General features: G+C 44.3%; 1 protein-coding gene across 1 annotated transcript; it reads left to right on the forward strand.

The window, feature by feature from the left end:
• Nucleotides 1–152: 152 nt before the first annotated feature.
• On the forward strand, nucleotides 153–26,803 carry LOC311117515 (MICOS complex subunit mic25-like; the record flags this gene model as incomplete). Its single annotated transcript, XM_084192436.1, has 5 exons — nucleotides 153–384; nucleotides 1,481–1,577; nucleotides 1,828–1,879; nucleotides 2,743–2,917; nucleotides 26,720–26,803. Coding segments are annotated over exons 1-5 (492 nt in total), but the record flags the coding sequence as incomplete, so codon positions are not given.
• Between the last annotated feature and the right edge of the window lie 842 nt (nucleotides 26,804–27,645).

The raw sequence follows: 27,645 nt of genomic DNA on the forward strand, positions 1-27,645 counted from the left end.
TACACGACGTTTGGAGAACTTGATTTTTGGGCGACAGGGGGTTGACTACAGAACTACAGTTCCCAGCCGACTTATGGTCGCCTATGATACAAGATAACATGTAATTGGAGTCCGATTATTTTATCCACCTATACGCGTTGAGAATACTGGCCATCCTGGAAAGTGACCTTTCTTTGAGAATTTTGTCCGCGACGCGCTGTGGCGGCTAGTGTCACTATCACATTATCGTAGACTTGTCAAATATCCTAGTGTAGGGCAGCGGTCTTTTTAATACAGGTGAATACAAGCCGACCATTGACCATGGGAGGCAGTGAAAGTACGAGAAGAAAAGTGTCATTCGGCCTGGATGAAGAAGAGAAGGTCACAGTAATTCAAGGAGTTAAGGTAAGTAAGCGACTGCTTGGAAAACGGCGACTTTCACTGCCAAGTTCAAATAATTTGACATGGCGACAGAGAAATTAAATGCAATATAGGCCTAATAGGCTATATTTAGTGTATATATATCCGTGACTTTTGGTTGCATTACCGTAGCTCTAGTAAGTGTAGTAGGCAGTATAGAACGCCAATGGTTGTGTATTATTAAGAAAATGAAAGTAACAGACCCGCATTCTAATGTAATGCCATGTCCTCAAGTGAATTCGGTCACGGTTCCCCCCCAGCCCGCTATGCGTCGTTGTCTGGACAGGACGGTACACTATCGGCCAAATGTAGGCTACAGAGAATATGCAACCGTAATGGACTCGTTCTAGGCTACTGCAATAATATCCTTAGACCACATCTTTTTGACAAACACAATTTATATCTCAAATATATTAGGCTATGGCTTATAATATTACAGGTGTAGCTTTGAGCAAGTGGAATATTCCCACATCACGTGCAGATGGAACGTCAATGTAGCCATGTAGGCCTAGAGCAGACGATACATTTGGATACATTGTAACAAGACACTGTCACAATATGACAATGTTACAACTATCACTTATTAAGGAAGTCATTGGCAATTTTTTGAAGTTGCCCTACATAAAGTTATGAAAAATAAATGTTATTTGGACTAGGGCAGCAAGTTATTGTCAACCCCACTATCTTCTTACATTATACAATACATGTGCCCAAATCAACTTGTTTAAATAACTTGGGTCACACTTATGGTACTCTTATTACTGAGTAATTATCTCTGTAATACAGTCTTATAACGTATAAAGCTTTGGCTACTCATTGCTATACTTTAGTTTGGGTAAGGGTTAGTCTATTGTTGTAAGTGCAGGCTAACAATGCTGTGACAATAGTTATTGGCCCAAATACTGTTCAGGAGTAATTACAATCCAAAAAATACACTTTAAAGTGGTAACAAACTTTGAAATAATAATTTGGCTATTAGCCTATATTTTTTTACACTTAGTTCTTGGTGTAAGCACCCATTGCTTTGAATGTCCGTCTGACCTGTTTTGCACAATGTAACCTACTATTACGCAATTCACAGCTCTCAGGGGAGCTTCTCCAGCGGATGCGAGATTCGCAGGGAACAGACAGCGTCAATCCACCGCCACCCCAGCCTGGCAGCCACAAACCTGCACCAGGTATGGAAGAGCGCAGCAACCTAAATGCTCAACTGAATTGCGATTTAGGAGATAAAGTAGGCCTTTTGGTCCCAGGGAAATACATGTTTGTAACAATGATTTAGAACCACTTTGGAGATTTTATCATAGACTACAGTAATAGTAAATGTGTATTGTTATGTTAGCCGACTGTCTTTTGTAAGTGATTATCATGGAATTGGGAAATGGATATAATGGACCGTTTATTATTCAATGGCTGGATGTATTACAGATCCAAGACCTGGCCCCACTGCTGCTGAGGCACAGGAGGAGCTGCGGAGAAAGTGAGTTAAACTGCCACTAGTATACACTTTACACCAGAGGTCTCCAACTCCATTCCTGGGTGTGCAGAATTTTCTTCCAGTCTAGTAACGCACCTGATTAGAATAATGTATGTTGCTCAAACCTTTGCATAAATCATGTATTGACTGATATCAATACAACTGTTGCATGTGTATGCCTATCTTAAGTTAGGATTTGACACCTTAGTGCAGTGTCACTCAATCCATTCCTGGAGGACCATTCATGGGGCACCCCCGGGGGATTTACTAATCAAATTGACGGTCTGTGATATCCTTAGGTTGATCGTAATACCTTTCAAGCTATATAATGTATAGAACTGGACACTAGCCAGACATGTAATTCTGAGAAGGAATGTGTAGGCTAAGAGAGCTGTCGACACCTCATGTTGCTCTTATTTACTGCCAGCAGAGTGGCAGTAGGCCATGTCAACAGCAATGGCTCACTATATGGTTGGGATGCTAACGGCTCATGTCTATGTCATGCTATATGCTAGGCTAACTAGCGTCTCAGTTTAGTTTGACTTCTCATGAGCCACCTCTGTGACACCCTGGGCCGGTTGCCATGGCCGAGATTAAACTGCAGTCCATTTGTCTTCCTATGGCAGGGGTGGCCAACCAGGGGTGGCTGACTAGGAATGCAGGTTTTTTCTCCAGCCCTGCTCTATCCTGCCTGATTCAGCTAATCAAGATCCCAATGAGCAGCTGATTAGTAGCCAGGTGTATTAGGGCTGGAGCAAAAGCCTGCATACACAGTATCTCCCCACAAAGAGGGTTGGCCACCCCTGCATTATAGGTTGGCTGTGATATTTAGTGTGTCTCATGTTCATCATATGTCCTGTGTGTAGGTTTGAGAGGGAGCAGGCCCAGGTGCAGGAGCAACTGTTTCGACTGGCCCAAAGGGAGAGAGAGGCAGCAGCAGCCACAGCAGGGAGGAAAGGGGAGGCCCACGATGACCTGAACCCCGCCGTGCTCCTAGAGAAGGGCAAGACCCACGAGGGGCTGATGAAGGCCAAACAACTGGTGAGTCATTTGGCTCCTCTCTGCTGCCCTCTAGGGCCCAATCCTAAATGGACCCCTACGCTCGATGCACTTGTGGAGATCTAAGAGGATTTGATTGGTATAAGCAAAATGGTAATAGCTCCACCTTGCCTTTTGATAGGCTAGGTGGACATTTCATAATAATCAATTCCTCTTAGATCTCCACTAGTGCATACAGCGTAGGGTAGAGGTCTTCACGGATCCACCTGTACCCGAATACACATTTACATTTTAGTCATTTAGCAGACGCTCTTATCCAGAGCGACTTACAGGAGCAATTAGGGTTAAGTACCTTGCTCAAGGGCACATTGACAGATTTTTCACCTAGTCTGCTCGGGGATTAGAACCAGCGACCTTTCGGTTACTGGCACAATGCTCTTAACCACTAATCTACCTGCCGCCCCTACACGAGACCCGATCCAGAATTCCAAATAATGTCACGGGTATGGGTTGGATCTGATATGATTGTCACGTATGTGTAATTTTAACTGATTTGTCTGGAAGGGCCCGTACAGATCCAACACGACTGCAGCAGTAGAGAGAAAGAGAAATTTGATAAATTATGCTGCTGGTCTTGCTTTTCACCAGAGTGGTGCGTGTAGCTTGTTGTTTGCCAAACATGAGTCATCAAAGTGGCAATAGGCTACAGTCATAGAGCCTCGCTCCGTGTGTGGCAGATGTTAGGAGATATCTAATCAATGGAATTAAAATGACGTAACTAAATGTAGTGATGGCGCCGGAGGGGATAGCTGCCGTTTTATGGACTCTTAACCAACCGTGCTATTTTGTGTGTTTTTTCGCATTGATTGTAACTTATTTTGTACATAATGTTGCTGCTACCGTCTCTTATGACCGAAAAGAGCTTCTGGACATCAGAACAGTGATTACTCACCTTGAACTGGACAACATTGTTTTATTTTATGTGTCGGACGAGAGGGATTTGCTCCAGACACCTGACAGGGCCCTCATCCCCGTCATTCACAGTAGAAAGAAAGGGAGATATCGCGGAAGGAGATCGGGGTGCTTGGTAAGGAGCCGGTGACGATTGCTAATCTGCCTTTGCCATCGATACTATTGGCCAACTTACAATCGCTTGATAATAAAATGGACGAACTACAGGCACGAATATCCTACCAACGGGACATTAAAAACTGTAATATCTTATGTTTCACAGAGTCGTGGCTGAACGATGACATGAATAACATACAGCTGGCGGGTTATACACAGTATCGGCAGGATAGAACAGCAGCCTCCGATAAGACAAGGGGTGGCAGTCTATGTATATTTGTAAAAAACAGCTGGTGCACGATATCTAAGGAATCTCAAGGTTTTGCTCGCCTGAGGTAGAGTATCTCATGATAAGCTGTAGACCACACTATCTACCAAGAGAGTTTTCATCTATATTCTTCATAGCAGTCTATTTACCACCACAAACCGATGCTGGCACTAAGACCGATCTCAATAAACTGTATGTATAAGCAAACAGGAAAACGCTCATCCAGAGGCGGCACTACTAGTGGCCGTGGACTTTAATGCAGGGAAACTTAAATCCGTTTTACCTAATTTCTACAAGCATGTTAAATGTGCAACCAGAGGGGAAAAAAAACTCTAGACCACCTTTACTCCACACACAGAAACGCGTACAAAGCTCTCTTTCGCCCTCCATTTGGAAAGTCTGACCATAATTCTATCCTCCTGATTCCTGCTTAGAAGCAAAAACTAAAGCAGGACGCACCAGTGACTCGGTCAATAAAAAAGTGGTCAGATGAAGCAGATACTAAGCTACAGGACTGTTTTGCTAGCACAGACTGGAACATGTTCCGGGATTCTTCCGATGGCATTGAGGAGTACACCACATCAGTCACTGGCTTCATCAATAAGTGCATCTATGACGTCATCCCCACAGTGACTGTACGTACATACCCCAACCAGAAGCCATGGATTACAGGCTACATCGGCACTGAGCTAAAGGGTAAAACTGCTGCTTTCAAGGAGCGGGACTCTAACCCGGAAGCTTATAAGAAATCCCGCTATGCCCTCAAACGAACCATCAAACAGGCAAAGCGTCAATATAGAACTAAGATCGAATTGTACTACACCGGCTCCGACGCTCGTCGGATGTGGCAGGGCTTGCAAACTATTACAGACTACAAAGGGAAGCACAGCCGCGAGCTGCCCAGTGACACGAGCCTACCAGACGAGCTAAATTACTTCTATGCTCGCTTCGAGGCAAGTAACACTGAAACATGCATGAGAGCATCAGCTGTGTGATCACGCTCTCCGTAGCCGATGTGAGTAAGACCTTTAAACAGGTCAACATTCACAAGGCCGCAGGGCCAGACGGATTACCAGGATGTGTACTCCGAGCATGCGCTGACCAACTGGCAAGTGTCTTCACTGACATTTTCAACCTCTCCCTGTCTGAGTCTGTAATACCAAGATGTTTCAAGCAGACCACCATAGTCCCTGTGCCCAAGAACACTAAGGTAACCTGCCTAAATGACTACCGCCCCGTAGCACTCACGTCTGTAGCCATAAAGTGCTTTGAAAGGCTGGTCATGGCTCACATCAACACCATTATCCCAGAAACCCTAGACCCACTCCAATTTACATATCGCCCCAACAGATCCACAGATGATGCAATCTCTATTGCGTTCCACACTGCCCTTTCACACCTGGAGTAAAGGAACACCTATGGGAGAATGCTATTCATTGACCACAGCTCAGCGTTCAACACCATAGTGCCCTCAAAGCTCATCACTAAGCTAAGGACCCTGGGACTAAACACTTCCCTCTGCAACTGGATCCTGGACTTCCTGACGGGCCACCCCCAGGTGGTAAGGGTAGGTAACAACATATCCGCCACGCTGATCCTCAACACGGGGGCCCCTCAGGGGTGCGTGCTCAGTTCCCTCCTGTACTCCCTGTTCACTCATGACTGCATGGCCAGGGATGACTCCAACACCTTCATTAAGTTTGCCAATGACACAACAGTCGTAGGCCTGATCACCGACAACGACGAGACAGCCTATAGGGAGGTGGTCAGAGACCTGGCCGTGTGGTGCCAGGACAACAACCTCTCCCTCAACGTGATCAAGACAAAGGAGATGATTGTGGACTACACGAAAAAGAAGAGGACCGAGTGTAACCGGTGTGAAATGGCTAGCTAGTTAGCGGTGCGCACTAGTAGCTCTGAGACCTTGAAGTAGTTGTTTCCCTTGCTCTGCAAGGGCCGCAACTTTTGTGGAGCGACGGGTAACGGTGCTTCGAGGGTGACTGTTGTCGATGTGCGCAGAGGGTCCCTGGTTCAAGCCCAGGTAGGGGCGAGGAGAGGGACGGAAGCAACACTGTTACACGAGCACTCCCCCATTCTCATCGACGGGGCTGTAGTGGAGCAGGTTGAGAGCTTCAAGTTCCTTGGTGTCCACATCACCAACAAACTAACATGGTCCAAGCACACCAAGACAGTCGTGAAGAGGGCACGACAAAACCTTCTAAACAGCTTCTACCCCCAAGCCATAAGACTCCTGAATATGTAATCAAATGGCTACCCAGACTATTTGCATTGCCCCCCCACCCCTCTTTTACGCTGCTGCTACTCTATGTTTATTATCTATGCATAGTCACTTTAATAACTCTACCTACATGTACATATTACCCCAACTACCTCGACTAACCGGTGCCCCCTCACATTGACTCGGTACCGGTACCCCTGTATATAGCCTGGCTATTGTTATTTTTACTGCTGCTCTTTAATTATTTGTTACTTTATTTCCTATTATTTTATATTTTTTTGTGATTTTCTTTTGGTTTCTTTCTAAAAATTGCATTGTTGGTTAAGGGCTTGTAAGTAAGAATTTCACTGTAAGATCTACACCTGTTGTATTCAGCGTATGTGACAAATAACATTTGATTTGATTTGAAAAGTTAAAGGAGAAGGATAGGCTACAACAACCAAGAGCCATCAGGTAGGCTGCTACTTAATATTCTGAGTGGAGTTGTTGTTATTTGTAACTGTAGGATTAGAAATCACATGCACTGCAGCCTCAGTTAGCCTAGCTAGCTAACGTTTGCTAACTTAACTAGCTTCTCCCGGTTTGATGCAGTCAAGACGGGTACTACGTAATCATATTTGATGATAAATAACCTAGCTATGGCAGCTATTAGTCTACTAGAGCGCGAGTCGGCTTGGTTGGTTGCTGTCTCTTGCTCCCTCTCACAGTACGGCCCCTCCCCGCCTGCTAGAGCGGCACCTCTCTCCCTCCTCTTGCTCTCCTATTAATAAAGTAGCTTAAAAAATGACTTTTCTGCTGCTTCCCTCACTCGGATTGGATCAGACTGGGTCTAGATCCGACCTGGTCTATATGGAACGCGCGTTGTCCTCGCGTCCGTTCAAAACAGGTCTCTATATTTTAAAAATTTATTTATATATATCGGGTCTGGGTGGGAAAGCCCCAGGTCCATTTCGGAACAGGTCCAACTTTTTGGACCCGTGAAGACCTCTACAGTAGGGCACATGTGTCAAACTCATTCCATGGAGGGACGAGTTTCTGCAGGTTTTCACTCCTCGCTTGTACTTGATTGATGAAGTAAGGTCACTAGTTAGTAAGGAACTCCCCTCACCTGGTTGTCTAGGTCTTAATTGAAAGGAAAAAACTAAAACCTGCAGACACTCGGCCCTCCATGAAATGAGTTTGACACCCCTGGTGTAGGGCTTAGGGGTCTATTTGGTATTGAACTAAAGCTCTTCCCTACCTCAGTTCCACATAGTTAGCACTCAGTTATCATAGAAATGAATGACATAAGTATGTCCTAATAAAATGTGTGAGTATTATCTGAGTTAGTGCCCTTTGCTGTCCTAGAAATGCTATAATGGTGTCTAATACCTGAGTATGTCACCTTTCATGTCAAGGGAAATGGCACAATTACATCATAATGAGTACTGAGTATTAGCAAAGCGAGGTAGAAAAGAGCTTTGGGCTGGTAATTGATTAGCAATAGCCCTCTTTCAGATAAACATTTTCTGTTAGTGTACAGTGCGCTCTGCTGGTTAGAAAATTAAACAGCATGGCCTATGTGATGTACTGTACCTTGACCACAATAGACTCAAATCAAATTAAATGTTATTCGTCAAATGATTCGTTAACAACAGGTGTAGACTTACAGTGAAATGCTTACTTACGGGCCCTTCCCAACAATGTAGAGAGAAAGAAAATAGAGAAATAATAGAAAAGTAATAACACGTAAAAATAAATACTCAATGGGTAACGATAACTTGCAGATAGTCCGGGTAGCTATTTGGTTAACTATTTAACTAACTATTTAGAAGTCTTATGTGTTGGGGGTAGAAGCTGTTCAGGGTCCTGTTGGGTCCAGACTTAGGTACCACTTGCTGGCGGTAGCAGAAAGAACAGTCTATGACGGGTGGCTGGAGTCTTTAGACAATTTTTAGGGCCTTCCTCTGGTCCTGGATAGCAGGGAGCTCGGCCCCAGTGATGTACTGGGCCGTACACACTACCCTCTGTAGCGCCTTATGGTCGGATGCCAAGCAGTTGCCATACCAAGCGGTGATGCAGCCAGTCAAGATGCTCTCAATGGTGCAACTGTATAACTTTTTGCCAAATCCTTTCAGCCTACTGAGGGAAAAGGGGCATTGTCGTGCCCTCTTCACGACTGTGTTGGTGTGTGTGGACCATGATAGATCCTCAGTGATGTGGACACAGAGGAACTTGAGGCTTTCGACCTGCTCCATTGCAGTCCTATTGATGTGAATGGGGGCGTGCTCGGCCCTCCATTTTCTGTAGTCCACGATCAGATCCTTTGTCTTGCTGATGTTGATGGAGAGGTTGTTGTCTTGGCACCACACTGCCAAGTCTCTGAACTCCCTATAGGCTGTCTCATTGGCCTCGGTGATCAGGCATACCACCACCGTCAGTAAACTTAATGATGGTGTTGGAGTCATGCGTGGCCACGCAGTCGTAGGTGAACAGGGAGTACAGGAGGGGACTAAGCACGCACCCCTGAGGGGCAGTGTTGAGGGTCAGTGGCGGATGTGTTGTTGCCTACCCTCACCACCTGGGGGTGGCCCGTCAGGATGTCCAGGATCCAGTTCAAAGCATTTCATGGCTACAGGTGTGAGTGCTACTGGGCGATCATTACCTTGGCGTTCTTGGGCACAGTGACTATGGTGGTCTGCTTGAAACATAGTAGGTATTACAGACTGGATCAGGGAGAGGTTGAAAATGTCAGTGAAGACACTTGCCAGCTGGTCCGTCTGGCCCTGCGGCCTTGTGAATGTTAACCTGTTTAAAGGTCTTACTCACATCGGCTATGGAGAGCGTGATCACACAGTTGTCCGGAACAGCTGGTGCTCTCATGCATGGTTCAGTGTTGCTTGCCTCGAACCGAGCATTGGAGGCATTTAGCTCGTCTGGTAGGCTCGCATTTAGCTCGTCTGGTAAACTAGTCCTACTTAGTTTACATGTTTTTTCCATCCCAACTAAGCATATTTCTGATGAAACACTGTATTGTATGAAGGTGAAGGAAATTGATATTTGTGCGTGCGTGCAAGCACGTGCACAAACGCATGTGGGTTTGATTGCTCAGTCAAGAAGCAGCTAAATTCAGCGGACACTACAGTTCTTGAGTGCACTGACTCACACTCTGGTTGTCTGTTTTACTCCCCACTCTCCCAGTTGATTTGTTTCCTTGCTTTTGTTTTTTACTGAGGTGGCTTTATTGAATATTGAAACTTATGTATCTGGTTGGGTTTTCATTGCTTTGGCCACCAAGCTTAATGATTTTCTCCGTGATTGCCTTTTGTATTTGTTCTTTTTTTATTTTAATGACAAATTGATACTGTTTGTCCGTGTGCGTTTGGAGAGGATAAACACCAACCTTTGCATTGTTTTCAACCACAGACATGAAAGAACAGAAAATCACTTTTAGCTAGTTTCTTTTGACCGTTGGGCTCTTTGACAGGTGTGAACCTGCTGTCAGACAGATCAAAACTGCAATATTTTGGTGTGTGTGAGTCTGTCTGTGCATGCCTAGTTTGACACACCAGGTGTTGTTTTAGCCATTGCTGTGTTCAGAGTTTGATCAGTAGTGAGAGAGAGCATGCCCTGAAGATAGTAGTGTTGACATAACTGCTATTCCTCTTCCTGTTTCGCTGTCCTCTTCCTAGCTTGATGTATCCCTTCCTCTGTCTCTCTCTCTCTCTCTCTCTCTCTCTCTCTCTCTCCTCTCTCTCTCTTTCTCTCTCCTCTCTCTCTCTCTCTCTCTCTCTCTCTCTCTCTCTCTCTCTCTCTCTCTCTCTCTCTCTCTCTCGCTCTCACTTTGTCTCTCTTTATTCTCACATGCCTGCTTCCTCTCAGACACAGACCCAACACACACACATAGGACTAAATGGGTAATGGGAGTGATTTTGACAGCATGCCTCTTGCTCCATGGAATATTGCAGTATTTCTGAACAGTGTTACATCCTAGCCTTCTCTGACCTTTTCCTCACCAATCACAACTGCTCTGTGTTTACAACTTGTTGGTTTGGATTGTGTGTATGTTTGTGTGTGTGTGTGTGTGTGAGGGCGAGAGTGTGTGAGAAAGAGCGAGAAATCCATAATCCATATCCGTTTTTACTATATGCCTCTGCTCATCGCTGTCTTTCCTCAAGTTGCACTCCATCCAGGGGCGCAGCTTGACCCTGTGCTCGCCTCAACTGTATGTGTGATGTGTGCTTTCTGGGGGAGGTTGAGAACGGAGCAGAAGACACATTTCCGTTGTTCGCTCTAACATATGGACAATAAAGTTGCATTTCATATTTTGTATCTCAAAGTTTGTCTCATCTGATCCCCTTAGTGTATAATTCTACACTATAACAACATCCTCCTATATTCAAATGCTGGTCTCCTCTCATTGTAACTGTACTAACTTCTGGAGTGCACTTGAGAGAGGGGGAGAGGAGAAGAGAGAGAAAGGAAGAGACTGAGGGGAAGAGAAGGAGACATAGCAGGTCTCCTCTCATTTTAACTATATTAACCTCAGGAGTGTACTTTTAGAATAGACAACAAAGCACATTAGCATAAAACCTGCTGATTCCTCCACCGCTCTTTTCTTTTATTAACACCTGCTTTCGTTCCTATTACTACACACACACACACACACACACACACACACACACACACACACACACACACACACACACACACACACACACACACACACACACACACACACACACACACACACACACACACACACACACACACACACACACACACACACACACACACACACACCCCAGAATGGGGGAATACATTCTGAGCTCACACATACAGGAATAACCATCTGCTTCAAAGACATTTGGAGTCATGAAGTGTTTGAAAAGCTAGTTGGTGCTGACAGGTTTTCTATAACTGTGTTATAGGTGTTTGTCTGTCTCTCTGTTTGTCTGTCTGTGTGTCTATCTGTGTGTTTGTCTGGAGGTGCATGTCACATCATTCCTGTACACAACCATCCAGAATCCATATGAAAGTATATTTTCTCAAGTAGTCCCTAATATGAGGAAGACCCACAGTTAAAGGTAGACTCAACGATATCACGGAGATGCAGGAAGTAAACAGCAACAACTAAGAGTGTTGAAGCGCGAGGCTCAACTTCTCCGCTGTTTTTGTCCCGTGGCTATCACGCTCTAACAGTGTGAAGCGAACCCGTGTGCATGCGCGGATACTGTGTGCGACTGTGTGAGAGTGAAGTCTTGCATCTCGCTAATCTCGATATCTGCGGTGCTGCTAAAAAGCAGAAACGTGCCTATCTTCACCACTAGATGGCAGTAGTAGATCTTATTTCCCATATCCAGGATATATACCAGAACTGATCCATGCCCAGCACAGCAACATGTGCTGTACGCTGACCAGACTTAATTTTATATTCCCCCCACCTCTCTCCTGTGTGTGTGCGTGTGTGTGAAAAGGACGGGGAAAGATGAGCCGCTGCAGTGCTTCTGACACTGTCCAAAAGAACGATGATGAAAGCCTGCATGAAAGGCCCAACATTCATTAAAGTCAAGGCTGGGAAAAACACACACAGACACACATCCTGGCTGGCATCTATCAGTAGCTCACGCTCTGCATGTTAACTCAGACACCCTGCTGCTGCAGGCTGGGGAACTGACCAGTTATGACTACGTCATCTCTCCAGTCTCCACCTTACCATCCACATTACAACCACCAGGGATTTCCCTACCTTAATCTTTATGTAGGCGTGGCAGGCTCCCTCAAATAGCTCTGTCCTCTCTATGCCACAAAGAATTTAGCTTTGTTTGGTGGTTTTTGGTGTCATCAGCCCTTTGTAACCAACCTACAACAACATTTAAAGTGTAGACCAGACTGTAGGGCAAAAGGCACATCAAACATACTGCAATCACATTTAATACTCACGCAAAGTGCTGAATATAGTCCAATAAACACCCCCCTAAAACAACCAGATTTGAAATTATGGAAATTCCTTCACCCACTTAATAGCTCCTGTCTTTGTCTCTGCCGTCAATGACCAGGCGTCATCTGCCAGTGTGCAGTGCCACCAGAACAAAAAACCCTCATTTAGAGTGAAAACACCTGCTTACCGCGCTGAAAACCGAGGGACGTTGTCGGAAGACTAAAAGCAGCGGTTGTGAAGCAGATGGTAGAATTGTTGTGACTGTAGTTTAGAAGGTGATATTGAAATGAGAGGTTCTAGGAGATTGTGCAGATGATATGATAATGAATTAATTCAATCGGAGGTGCTGTGATTGTTTTCGTGAGGGGGGGGCGACAAATAAATTAAGTATGCCTAACTTGGTGTTTGAGGGTATTCAAAATATAACATTTTATTGAGACAATATGTGTGGGCATGGGCAAACGTTGCAATTGGAGGAAGCATTTTATGCATATTCTATAACAGGGCTCTCCAACCCTGTTCCTGGAGAGCTGTCATCCTGTAGGTTTTCATTCCAACCCTAATCTAGCATACCTGATTGTAATAATTAATCGGGTTAGTTACAACTGGGGTCGGACTGAAAACGTACAGGACGGTAGAACTCCAGGAACAGGGTTGGAGAGCCATGAAAGGCTATTCAATAGGCTACATCTGCCGGTGCAAACTTTGATTGAGGAAATGATGACGTCATTTCCGTATAGCACTACACCACTGCAAGTAAGATCTGTGGTAGGTCTGTAGCCGGTGGCGTCTGTGTGCTGCATGTGTTCCCCGCTGGCTTCATCCATCTGAGCAGAAGCCAAAATGCAATGGTCCCGTGCTCATTATGAACCGGGTAAATAAAGGACCCTGAATGACAGCACCATGGACAACTCCTCTGTTCACCCGGATACTTTTTTGCTGTGCTACAGAAGTCTATATAGGCCCGCTAATACAGGACTAGTAAAGGCCCAGTGTACAAGTTTTGTGAGAAAAATATACAGTGGGGGAAAAAAAGTATTTAGTCAGCCACCAATTGTGCAAGTTCTCCCACTTAAAAAGATGAGAGAGGCCTGTAATTTTCATCATAGGTACACGTCAACTATGACAGACAAAATGAGAAAAAAAAATCAAGAAGATCACATTGTAGGATTTTTAATGAATTTATTAGCAAATTATGGTGGAAAATAAGTATTTGGTCAATAACAAAAGTTTCTCAATACTTTGTTATATACCCTTTGTTGGCAATGACACAGGTCAAACGTTTTCTGTAAGTCTTGACAAGGTTTTCACACACTGTTGCTGGTATTTTGGCCCATTCCTCCATGCAGATCTCCTCTAGTGCAGTGATGTTTTGGGGCTGTCGTTGGGCAACACGGACTTTCAACTCCCTCCAAAGATTTTCTATGGGGTTGAGATCTGGAGACTGGCTAGGCCACTCCAGGACCTTGAAATGCTTCTTACGAAGCCACTCCTTCGTTGCCCGGGCGGTGTGTTTGGGATCATTGTCATGCTGAAAGACCCAGCCACGTTTCATCTTCAATGCCCTTGCTGATGGAAGGAGGTTTTCACTCAAAATCTCACGATACATGGCCCCATTCATTCTTTCCTTTACACTGATGGTAGGCTTTGTTACTTTGGTCCCAGCTCTCTGCAGGTCATTCACTAGGTCCCCCCGTGTGGTTCTGGGATTTTTGCTCACCGTTCTTGTGATAATTTTGACCCCACGGGGTGAGATCTTGCGTGGAGCCCCAGATCGAGGGAGATTATCAGTGGTCTTGTATGTCTTCCATTTCCTAATAATTGCTCCCACAGTTGATTTCTTCAAACCAAGCTGCTTACCTATTGCAGATTCAGTCTTCCCAGCCTGGTGCAGGTCTACAATTTTATTTCTGGTGTCCTTTGACAGCTCTTTGGTCTTGGCCATAGTGGAATTTGGAGTGTGACTGTTTGAGGTTGTGGACAGGTGTCTTTTATACTGATAACAAGTTCAAACAGGTGCCATTAATACAGGTAACGAGTGGATGACAGAGGAGCCTCTTAAAGAAGAAGTTACAGGTCTGTGAGAGCCAGAAATCTTGCTTATTTGTAGGTGACCAAATACTTATTTTCCACCATAATTTGCAAATAAATTCATTACAAATCCTACAATGTGATTTTCTGGAAAAAAAAATCTCAATTTGTCTGTCATAGTTGACGTGTACCTATGATAAAAATTACAGGCCTCTCTCATCTTTTTAAGTGGGAGAACTTGCACAATTGGTGGCTGACTAAATACTTTTTTTCCCCACTGTATATATTACGATTTCTCAGGGGCTGCTGCACGGCTATGGTCGTTGCCTGCTAGCGCTCCTTGTTAGCTGCGTCTTTGGAATACCGCTAGCAAGCAATGGCTCCGTGCTTGAGCAGGATGGAAAGGCAGCTCGTTAGTGGGAATGGGAGAGACTGAAAGAGAGAGAGAGACACGTTGTAAAAAATAGAGAGTGGAAGAGAGAGGGGAGGAGAGCTAGATCGGTGTGTTGAGCTATTACCTATGAAATCCTTTATAGGTCTGGGGCTAGGGTTTGATTTGGAATTGGGTGATTAACCTATTGAGTGCAGTCCCATGATTTGAGTCCTGACCCACACACACACACACACACACACACACACCGTCAAACACCCCTGTAAGCTCTCCTCTCCAAGGGGAACCTACACTGCGAGGAGAAGAGAAGAGAAAAGCAACGCGAGGCTCCAGATCTACCCGGCCCTTATCAGTCTATGTAATCACCAGACTTGACATCTTTTGTGCATGTTAAAGCCGTTAAGCTCCATTCTCTCAGCTCTCCCCCTCCATCCCCTCCATCCCCTCCACCTTCCCTACCGATGCCAGCCTCTGGCAATTGCTGACGAGTCGACCACACGGGCTGAGGAGATTTTTATCCCCGCTGCGGCTCGCAAGAGGGACGTCTGGCTGTAATCCTGGCGGCTCAAAGGGCAAGTGAGTAGGTGTGGATCGGAATAATGTTAGCTCAGATCAAAATGATTCCCAGATTTAATGAGGCAGTGGGAAGAGAAGGGGCGTTTAGAACGGTCCCGTTTGATTGTCGGACAGTGTGTGTTCCAGTGGATTTAGGTTAGGAGATAATGGTTATAGTGATCAAATGGGGACAGAGAGAGGGTATGATGGCAAGGTTTTTGAATTGTCAAAATCAAAATGTGTTTCAGTGTATTTGCTCCTCTTCATGGCAGTGACGGCTTTTGTTCCAGCCCTGTTGTAATGCACTTGATTCTACTAATCAACTGCTCATCAGGAACTTGATTGCTGAATCAGAGCAGGGATGGAGCAAAATCCTGCACATTCTGTAGCTCTCCAGGCGAAGGGTTGGCCAACCCTGGATACAGCAATATTAGGTCCCAATTGAATCAAAACTGTTTTCTGATATACACTACATGACCATAAGTATGTGGACACGTACTCGACAAACATCTCATTCCAAAATCATGGGCATTAATAGTGAGTTGGTCCCCTCTCTGCTGCTATAACAGCCTCCACTCTTCTGGGAAGGCTTTCCACTAGATGTTGGAACATTGGTGCGGGGACTTGCTTCCATTCAGCCACAAGAGCATTAGTGAGGTCGGACACTGATGTTGGGCGATTAGGCCTGGCTCGCATACATAGTCAAAGCTTTCCTTAAGTTTGGGTCAGTCACAGTGGTCAGGTATTCTGCCACTGTGTACTCTCTGTTTAGAGCCAAATAGCATTCTAGTTTGCTCTGTTTTGTTGTTAATTCTTTCCAATGTGTCAAATAATTCTCTTTTTTGTTTTCTCATTATTTGGTTGGGTCTAATTGTGTTGTTGTTGTTGTCCCTCTCTCTCTCTCAACCCCCCTCCCTCTCCCCCCCCCCTCTCTCTCTCGCTCTCTCTCTCTCCTTATTATTCCACCAGTCTGCACTTAGGATAAGCAGGCTGATAAAGTGATAATTCATTTAGCATCCCTGAGCTATGTGAGGAGTACACACATTTAATGAGCAAACAGACTAACTAATTTACGCCTGTAATGCCAGTGTGTGTGCGTGCGTGCGTGTGAGTGTTTGGAAGCACAGATCAAGACAGTGCCTGGTCCATTCAGAGAAGGTGTATGAGTGTGTTTGAGACTGAAAAGGAGAAGACTGAGAAAAGGGTTAACTGCATGTCAGAGGAAGGCCCTAAAAATTGCCAAAGACTCCAGCCACCCAAGTCATAGACTGTTCTCTCTGCTACCACACGGCAAGCGGTACCGGAGCACAAGTCCAGGTCCAAAAGGCTCCTTAACAGCTTCTACCCCTCAATTAATCAAATAGCAACCCCCCCCCCCCCCCCACCCCCCTTTTTTTTTTATGCTGCTGCTACTCGCTGTTTATTATCTATGCATAGTCACTTTACCCCTACCTACATGTACAAATTACCTTGACTAACCTGTACCCCTGCACATTTAACTCGGTACCGGTACCCCCTGTACAATGAGGGAGTATTTGATCCCCTGCTGATTTTGTACGTTTGCCCGCTGACAAAGACATGATCAGTCTATAATTTTAATGGTAGGTTTATTTGAACAGTGAGAGACAGAATAACAACAAAAAAATCCAGAAAAACGCATGTCAAAAATGTTATAAATTGATTTGCATTTTAATGAGGGAAATAAGTATTTGACCCCTCTGCAAAACATGACATAGTACTTGGTGGCAAAACCCTTGTTGGCAATCACAGAGGTCAGACGTTTCTTGTAGTTGGCCACCAGGTTTGCACACATTTCAGGAGGGATTTTGTTCCACTCCTCTTTGCAGATCTTCTCCAAGTCATTAAGGTTTCGAGGCTGACGTTTGGCAACTCGAACTTTCAGTTCCCTCCACAGATTTTCTATGGGATTAAAGTCTGGAGACTGGCTAGGCCACTCCAGGACCTTAATGTGCTTCTTCATGAGCCACTCCTTTGTTGCCTTGGCCGTATGTTTTGGGTCATTGTCATGCTGGAATACCCATCCACGACCCATTTTCAATGCCCTGGCTGAAGGAAGGAGGTTCTTACCCAGGATTTGACGATACATGGCCCCGTCCATCGTCCCTTTGATGCAGTGAAGTTGTCCTGTCCCCTTAGCAGAAAAACACCCCCAAAGCATAATGCTTCCACCTCCATGTTTGACGGTGGGGATGGTGTTCTTGGGGTCATAGGCAGCATTCCTCCTCCTCCAAACACGGCGAGTTGAGTTGATGCCAAAGAGCTCGATTTTGGTCTCATCTGACCACAACACTTTCACCCAGTTCTCCTCTGAATCATTTAGATGTTCATTGGCAAACTTCAGACGGCCCTGTATATGTGCTTTCTTGAGCAGGGGGACCTTGCGGGCACTGCAGGATTTCAGTCCTTCACGGCGTAGTGTGTTACCAATTGTTTTCTTGGTGACTATGGTCCCAGCTGCCTTGAGATCATTGACAAGATCCTCCTGTGTAGTTCTGGGCTGATTCCTCACCGTTCTCATGATCATTGCAACTCCATGAGGTGAGATCTTGCATGAAGCCCCAGGCCGAGGGAGATTGACAGTTCTTTTGTGTTTCTTCCATTTGCGAATAATTGCATCACCTTCTCACCAAGCTGCTTGGCGATGGTCTTGTAGCCCATTCCAGCCTTGTTTAGGTCTACAATCTTGTCCCTGACATCCTTGGAGAGCTCTTTGGTCTTGGCCATGGTGGAGAGTTTGGAATCTGATTGATTGATTGCTTATGGGGACAGGTGTCTTTTATACAGGTAACAAACTGAGATTAGGAACACTCCCTTTAAGAGTGTGCTCCTAATCTCAGCTCGTTACCTGTATAAAAGACACCTGGGAGCCAGAAATCTTTCTGATTGAGAGGGGGTCAAATACTTATTTCCCTCATTAAAATGCAAATCAATTTATAACATTTTTGACATGCGTTTTTCTGTTTTTTGTTGTTGTTATTCTGTCTCTCAGTGTTCAAATAAACCTACCATTAAATTTATAGACCGATCATTTATTTGTCAGTGGGCAAACGTACAAAATCATCAGGGGATCGATCAAATACTTTTTTCCCTCACTGTATATATCCTCGTTATTGTTATTTTATTGTTGCTCTTAAAGTTTTTTACTTTTGTTTATTTAGTAAATATTTTCTTAACTCTATTTTCTTAAAACTGCATTGTTGGTTAGGTCTTGTAAGTAAGCATTTCACTGTAAGGTCTACACCTGTTGTATTTGGCGCATTTGACAAATAAAATTTGATTGGATTTATTTTTGGCTTACTGTGTCGACCCCTGTCACTTTCTCTCTTCATCTCCACCTCTCTCTCACTTTCTCTCTCTCTGTATCTGTATATCTCTCCCCCCTCTCTCTCACTTTCTCTCTCTCTGTATCTGTATATCTCTCCCCTCTCTCTCACTTTCTCTCTCTCTGTATCTGTATATCTCTCCCCTCTCTCTCACTTTCTCTCTCTCTGTATCTGTATTACTCTCCCCTCTCTCTCACTTTCTCTCTCTCTGTATCTGTATAACTCTCCCCATCTCTCACTTTCTCTCTCTCTGTATCTGTATTACTCTCCCCATCTCTCACTTTCTCTCTCTCTGTATCTGTATAACTCTCCCCATCTCACACTTTCTCTCTCTCTGTATCTGTATAACTCTCCCCATCTCTCACTTTCTCTCTCTCTGTATCTGTATAACTCTCCCCATCTCTCACTTTCTCTCTCTCTGTATCTGTATTACTCTCCCCCCTCTCTCACTTTCTCTCTCTCTGTATCTGTATAACTCTCCCCATCTCTCACTTTCTCTCTGTATCTGTATAACTCTCCCCATCTCTCACTTTCTCTCTCTCTGTATCTGTATTACTCTCCCCCCTCTCTCACTTTCTCTCTCTCTGTATCTGTATAACTCTCCCCATCTCTCACTTTCTCTCTCTCTGTATCTGTATAACTCTCCCCATCTCTCACTTTCTCTCTCTCTGTATCTGTATAACTCTCCCCATCTCACACTTTCTCTCTCTCTGTATCTGTATAACTCTCCCCATCTCTCACTTTCTCTCTCTCTGTATCTGTATAACTCTCCCCATCTCTCACTTTCTCTCTCTCTGTATCTGTATATCTCTCCCGCTCTCTCTCACTTTCTCTGTATCTGTGTATCTCTCCTCCTCTCTCTCACTTTCTCTCTCTCTGTATCTGTATATCTCCCCTTCTCTCTCTCCAGTTTGGACACCAACACCGACTACCAAACGACGCCAAAACCCTCCTCCCCAAATGCACAGATTTTATTCAAATGTTCTATTTGCATAATTCTTCATTTGCATAATTGATTTCCTAGGAAGCGTTTCTCTCCATGCGAGTCGGTGTGTATGAGACCCAAAGGTCTCGTCCGCATGGTCACACACACACACACACACACACACACACACACACACACACACACACACACACACACACACACACACACACACACACACACACACACACACACACACTCTTCCATTCTCTCAGTTCCCATTACATTTGGGATATTGAATACGAGCTAACTAGCTTATCTGTTTGCTATGGTACTGCCTCTCGGGTCACCAGATGCACCAGGTTGGCAACGGTTTGTGCCACGCTTAGATTACGGTTGAAACTCCCTTGGTTTGGCAGGGGGTGGGGTTGTGTTATCTACCAGGGGTGGCAGCAGGCTGTGAACAGCCACTCTAGCCCAATGGAAAAACACCTCGTCTAGCCTATCTGATGGGCACAGGGGTGTGGCTGTGGTGTGCCCAGACAGTTAGCCTGAGTTTAACTATAATGAGGTCTGTGTGTGTGTTTGATCAAAATTATTTGAGGAAACAATACACACACACACACACACACACACACACACACACACACACACACACACACACTCACTCACTCATTTGTGTATGTAACTCAACAATGATTATGCTTGGGAGCATTTGTCTTAGAGCATATGTTGAGAAGAAGTGGTTGAACTTGCATGGGTAAGATGTAAGGTTTGGGTTGACTGCTTGTCCCTAGGGGAACCCTGGGCTAGGGGAACCAATGGACAGAAACATTTATTTGCTGAATAGCCATCAGACAATTTACAGACCATTTATGGAGCTTGATGGAGTGTAAATTCAGACCCTTAAGTTGGTCTATGTGTGTGTGCGTGTGTGTCAACTAACCCCTTATTCTTCCAAGCCCCTAACACGCTGGCTGCATCCCAAATGGCACCCTATTACCCAAATAGTGCACTACTTTTGACTAGAGACCTGTGCACTATATAGGGAATAGGGTGCCAATTGGGACGCAGCCTCTATGAGTGTTCTAAAGAGAGGGGAGGTTCAAACAGAAACAGATGGTATGGGCTGTAAACGCTTCACACCGCAAGCCTCTGTGAGCTCACCTCATTTAGCTCAATGGGACTTTTTATGGGCCGTGGCCATATTATATTAGCCTATCCTGCTATTCTACTTCATTTACTTCTATGACCCTGGGTACAGTATATGGCCATCCTGCTATTCTACTTCATTTACTTCTATGACCCTGGGTACAGTATATGGCCATCCTGCTATTCTACTTCATTTACTTCTATGACCCTGGGTCCAGTGGTGGAGTGCTATTCAGTGTTTTCTAATTGCTTCTTCTATAGGACTCCCAGGACTGTACTTTTTTGTTCCAGTTTGGCACTAGACTGACTAGACTCAACGAATGAAGAGCTTGGACATTAGTTGATAAGCTGGATCAGCGTTGTTAGCGCTGGGCTGAACGAAAATGTGCTGCGCCACTAGTGGGTGCAGTTACGGAGCAGGAGCAGTCAGAGTCTTAAATGTGGACGACAATATTGAACTTGTATTTAAAGTGGTCAGAAATGCCTTATAAGCATGTATATGATGTAACCAGCAGATGAAATTCAGAGCAAGGGAGTGGTGTAGTTGTTGTACCCCAACATATAGTGTAACAAAGCCAGACCACGGTACGTCCTAACCTACAACCCCTTCCTTCCTGTAAACACTTTAACTTCCTACCCTCCCCTGACCTTTCCAGTTCCTCTTCTGCGCTAACCTCATCTCCTCTTCAATCTCAGTTCATCATCCGTGTGTCTCGATCAGCACTCATTATGTACATCGAGACGTAATAATTAGCCTCACGTGAGCTTTGTCCGGTGAAGAATGGTCTTTGTGAGATTACACGATGGTCTTTCTATTTATTAACCCCCCTTCTTCTCCCTCTGGCCTCCTCTCATCTCTGTACTGTCTCCTTAATCATGAGCTATGGCATGGCGCTCGTGTTTAACCCTGTTTGGTTTCATGGCAGGCGAACGCCCAGCTAGCTGAGTGCAGCTCCCAGCGTTGTCTGCTATAGCAGCCCGACTCGATTAATCACTGCACTAACCTCGTGTGTTCTGCTTCTCTCCCCCTTTTCTTTCTGTTTGTCTTTCTCTCTCCGATCTCTTTCTCTCTATCCACTGTCTCTCACCCTACTCCCCCCCCCCCCCTCTCTCTCTCTCTCTCCTTATTCTCCTTCTCTGTCTCACTCTCTCTCAACTCCTCACTTCTCTCCACCCTCCTCTCTTTCCCTCATCCCCCTGCCTTCCCTCTCTCTCTCTCCCAGCCAGCAGAAGTGGATGCTTGGGTAAGCAGGAGCGGCTGCTCGCTGTTAATCTTACTTTCCTCTCCCTCCATTCAAATGTCATGTTTTCATTGTGCATTAAAGCAAGGCTCTGAGCATGCCTCCTCCCCACCCCACCCCATCCCACCCGCCGCCTCCTCGTCACCAACAACACTTTGGGAGGTATTCAGCTAGAAAATTGCACATCATCTGCTGCTGCTGGGCTGAGGTGATTCTTCCCCCCCCCTCCTCCACCACCACCAGCCTCACTCACAACAGACAGCAGCTGGAGAAGAAGAGAGAGAAAAGGGGGAGGGGTGTGTGTTTGTGTGTGTGTGGGGGGGGGGGTGATTACATTGGATGTAATGTAGGCGTGTACAGTACAAGTCAAAAGTTTGGACACACCCACTCATCCAAGGGTTTTTCTTTATTTTTACAATTTTTTACATTGTAGAATAATAGTGAAGACAACAAAACTATGAAATAACACATATGGAATCATGTAGTGCCCAAAAAAAGTGTTAAAGAAAACATTATTTTTAAATATATTAGATCCTTCAAAGTAGCCACCCTTTGCCTTGATGACAGCTTTGCACACTCATGGCATTCTCTCAACCAGCTTCATGAGGAATGCTTTTCCAACAGTCTTGAAGGAGTTCCAACATATGCTGAGCACTCATCCCAAACCATCTCAATTGGGTTGAGGTCGGGTGATTGTGGAGGCCAGGTCATCTGATGCAGCACTCCATCACTCTCCTTCTTGGTCAAATAGCCCTTACACATCTTGGAGGTGTGTTGGGTCATTGTCCTGTTGAAAAAAAAATGATAGTCCCACTAAGCCCAAACCAGATGATGGCGTATCGCTGCAGAATGCTGTGGTAGACATGCTGGTTAAGTGTGCTTTGAATTCTAAATAAATCACCGACAGTGTCACCAGCAAAGCACCATCACACCTCGTCCTCCATGCTTCACGGTGGGAACCACACATGTGGAGATCATCCGTTCACCTACTCTGCGTCCCACAAAGACACGGTGGTTGGAACCAAAAATCTCGAATTTGGACTCATCAGACCAAAGGACAGATTTCCACCGGTCTATCAAATCAAATCAAATCAAATTCTATTGGTCACATGCGCCGAATACAACAGGTGCAGACATTACAGTGAAATGCTTACTTACAGCCCTTAACCAACAGTGCATTTATTTTTAACAAAAAAAGTAAAAATAAAACAACAACAAAAAAAGTGTTGAGAAAAAAAGAGCAGAAGTAAAATAAAATAACTGTAGGGAGGCTATATATACAGGGGGGTACCGGTGCAGAGTCAATGTGCGGGGGCACCGGCTAGTTGAGATAGTTGAAGTAATATGTACATGTGGGTAGAGTTAAAGTGACTATGCATAAATAATTAACAGAGTAGCAGCGGCGTAAAAAGGATGGGGTGGGGGGGCAGTGCAAATAGTCCGGGTAGCCATGATTAGCTGTTCAGGAGTCTTATGGCTTGGGGGTAGAAGCTGTTGAGAAGTCTTTTGGACCTAGACTTGGCACTCCGGTACCGCTTGCCGTGCGGTAGCAGGGAGAACAGTCTATGACTAGGGTGGCTGGAGTCTTTGACAATTTTGAGGGCCTTCCTCTGACACCGCCTGGTATAGAGGTCCTGGATGGCAGGAAGCTTGGCCCCAGTGATGTACTGGGCCGTACGCACTACCCTCTGTAGTGCCTTGCGGTCGGTGGCCAAGCAGTTGCCATACCAGGCGGCGATGCAACCAGTCAGGATGCTCTCGATGGTGCAGCTGTAGAATTTTTTGAGGATCTGAGGACCCATGCCAAATCTTTTCAGTCTCCTGAGGGACTCGTGTTTCTTGGCCCAAGCAAGTCTCTTCTTCTTATTCTTGTCCTATAGGAGTGGTTTCTTTGCAGCAATTTGACCATGAAGGCCTGATTCACGCAGTCTCCTCTGAACAGTTGATGTTGAGATGTGTCTGTTACTTGAACTCTGTGAAGTATTTATTTGGGCTGCAATTTCAGAGGCTGGTAACTCTAATGAACTTATCCTCTGCAGCAGAGGTAACTCTGGGTCTTCCTTTCATGTGGCGGTCCTCATGAGAGCCAGTTTCATCATAGCGCTTGATGGTTTTTGCGACTGCACTTGAAGAAACGTTCAAAGGTCTTGAAATGTTCCGTATTGACTGACCTTCATGTCTTAAAGTAATGATGGACTGTCATTTCTCTTTGCTTATTTGAGCTGTTCTTGCCATAATATGACTTTACCAAATAGGGCTATCTTCTGTATACCACCCCTACCTTGTCACAACACAACTGATTGGCTCAAATGCATTAAGAAGTCACACCTCTTAATTGAAATGCATTCCAGGTAACTACCTCATGAAACTGGTTGAGAGAATGCCAAGAGTGTGCAAAGCTGTCATCAAGGCAAAGGGTGGCTACTTTGAAGAATCTCAAATATAAAATATATTTTGATTTGTTTAATACTTTTTTGGTTACTACATGATTCCATGTGTGTTATTTCATAGTTTTGATGTCTTCACTATTATTCCACAATGTAGAAAATAGTAAAAATAAAGAAAAACCCTGGAATGAGTAGGTGTGTCCAAACTTTTGACTGGTACTGTATGTAGGGGGTGGGATGTGTGTGTTTGTGTGTGTTTGTGTACCGTACCTGTTTGGATAAGATTACTTTGGATGTAATGTAGAGGTGTGTGTGTGTGTGTGTGCGTGTGCATGTGTGCGTGCGCTGTTCTGAACTTGTAAAGAGAAGATGCCAAAGGGAAATGTCATCACACCATATTGCACATACAGCAACCAACATCAGTCAACATTTCGTCATTACATGAAAATGTGCAGACTGCACACACACTAAAGCAGAACAAACACACACAATCTGTATCCCCTTGGACAGTTGAATGAGCATCTTCCTCTGTGTACCTCACGTCTCTTGCCTCAACCTGGTCTTGTCTACTCCACTTCTATTGTGTCATTTGAATAAGACTAATTCCCTTCTCAGCATGATTTGGCAGAAGAAGGGCCATACCCATGCGATGATATTGTTTTGTCTTGTTACTCCTATTTTGGAACATGGATCCTAGACAAAGTCCTGTTCTTACTGTATGAATGCCCAGCCTTTGTGGATTTAGACAAGCCATGATTTAGATACTGACAGCTTGTAAAGGACACTTTCTGTGTTTGTAATGGGATATCAATGAGCTTATACTGCCTTTTATCACCTTATAATGCATTATAAGACTTGCTATAAGAATTAATAACACTCATGGCTACTTATAAGAGACCATACAGGTGCATAAAACAGATTGCTCATAGAAAGTTATAATGACATCTTCATATAGCCATTATGCTGCCTATGCTATGCTTATAATGCCTTATAATGCTTCGTAGGCCTTAACTTATGTTCATTGACCATTTCTTCTCTCTCTCCGCAGCTCTGCTACATCTTTCCATCGCCTCATGGGCTTGCCTGTTTGTCTGACTAAACGGTATCACTTCACTTAAAGCTCTCTTGACATTAATTATATTTCAGCAATGCAATTCAATAGCTGAACTCATCAAATCTAGAACGACAATTGCTAGCAGTGTCATCTGACATAGCTACAGTTTGGAATAATAATAATAATAATAAATAATAATATATGGTCCTCTGTAGCTCAGCTGGTAGAGCACGGCGCTTGTAACGCCAAGGTAGTGGGTTCGATCCCCGGGACCACCCATACACAAAAAAATGTATGCACGCATGACTTTAAGTCGCTTTGGATAAAAGCGTCTGCTAAATGGCATATTATTATTATTATTATTATTATTATTATTAATAAAAAGCAAGCAGTTGGATAGTGGACTGCTTATTTGCCTACATCCGATACTGTGTATTAGGAAAGGATATTGTATATAATGTAACGCTGGTAGCTATGACTTCCTATAACTGAACTTATGTCAGTCTTTAGAACATGTTATGTCATCTATACAGTGTATGTCAGGGGAGCTTTAAGTGAGGCGCTACAAGCTTTGACATTTCTTCTTGTTATTTTGCATGCTGCCAAGCCATTGCCAGGCTGTGGTCTCAGCCGCCTCACAGTCAAGTTGGTCTCAGCCTCAGTTTCAGCTACAGCTTTGGCACAGTGGGCTCTAAAGCTTGAGGGCCTACACTTCCTAACCTGCTGCTGCTGCTGTTTGCTGCTACGATGTTACGATGTATCAGGAAGCAGAGTCTACGCAGACAGGCACTCACGCAGTAGTCGCAGTCACACACACACAGCCACTCCAGTGCAGAAGAGGTCAGACCTACTCTCAATAGTGTAGTAGTATAGGCTAACACTTTATTTGGATATTTCCCCATAGATGGTTTATATTATGTTCAACATACTGTCAACAAACTATTAAACTAACTATTCACTAACCTTAACCCTTATCCTAGACCTGAACTAATTCCTAGCCCTACCAGAACCACCTGTAGTATAATAGTACAACCTCATACTTCTTCCCATTGCGATACATACATTTGTGGCATTGATAACAGTGATGATTGAGATGATGTCTTAAGCACTTTTCAGTGACAGCTTAAAGTTCTGTTCTAGAAATACAATAAACGAAACCAAGGTCTTTACAAATTCTGTTGAATCTGCCAGAAACTCATCAGCTGTTTTAGAGGAGCCACCTTCACTGAAGTCCATCCACCGTGTTTAATAACGTCTCTCTGTCCTTTTCAGGCCAAGCAGCTGGAAAAGAAAGAGGCTGAACTGCAACACCTGGCTGCCTTCTACAAGGAACAGCTACATATCCTAGAGAAGAAGGTAAGGACAACACTGCCTAGTATATAGGAGTGAAGGGAAGTTTGACAAATGTGTGCAAATGAAAACAAATACAATCAAAGGATTTTTAAAGTGCATTTTAAAACGCAACACATTTACAGTAAAAACAACACAATAAAAGATAAAACAAGTAAAATACAATAAAAGAGAAAAATAAAAAAAATTACACAAGGATGTCTAACATATTGCAATATTTTATTTATTTATTTTATTTAACCTTTATTTAACCAGGAAGGGCTCATTGAGATTTAAAATCTCTTTTTCAAGAGCGTCCTGGCCAAGATAGGCAGCACCAAGTCATTACAAAAAATTACAGACACAACATGAAAAACTACAAGTAATCTAGTAAAAACCATTCATGAATTCACAAGAGTATAACAATATCAAAAATAGCAAATTAAAAACATTGACAGGTCAGGGAATCAGCCTCAAAATCCTTCATCAGAGATTTAAAAACACCAATCGGGACAAGTTCTTCCAGTTTAAAATTATTTTGTAAGGTGTTCCAAGACGATGGCGCAGAGTACATAAAATACCTTTTACCAAATTCAGTTCGGACATTTGGAACATTTAGCAGGATAAAGTCCAGTGAACGAAGAGAGTACCCACCACATTTCTGAACAATAAAAATGCCCAAATAAAAAGGTAGTAAACCCAAAATGGCTTTGTAAATAAAAGTATACCAGTGACTGAGCCTACGAGTGACTAGAGAAGGCCAGCCAACCCTGGTATACAAAGTACAGTGGTGCGTAAGGGTTTTGCAGTTTAAAATAAATCTCAAAGTACCATGATAAAGAGTGTCAATTGATCTCAAACACTGAGCG

Source organism: Coregonus lavaretus (assembly GCF_964263955.1).
Source record: "Coregonus lavaretus genome assembly, contig: HAP1_SCAFFOLD_3737, whole genome shotgun sequence".
NCBI classification, from domain to species: domain Eukaryota; kingdom Metazoa; phylum Chordata; class Actinopteri; order Salmoniformes; family Salmonidae; genus Coregonus; species Coregonus lavaretus.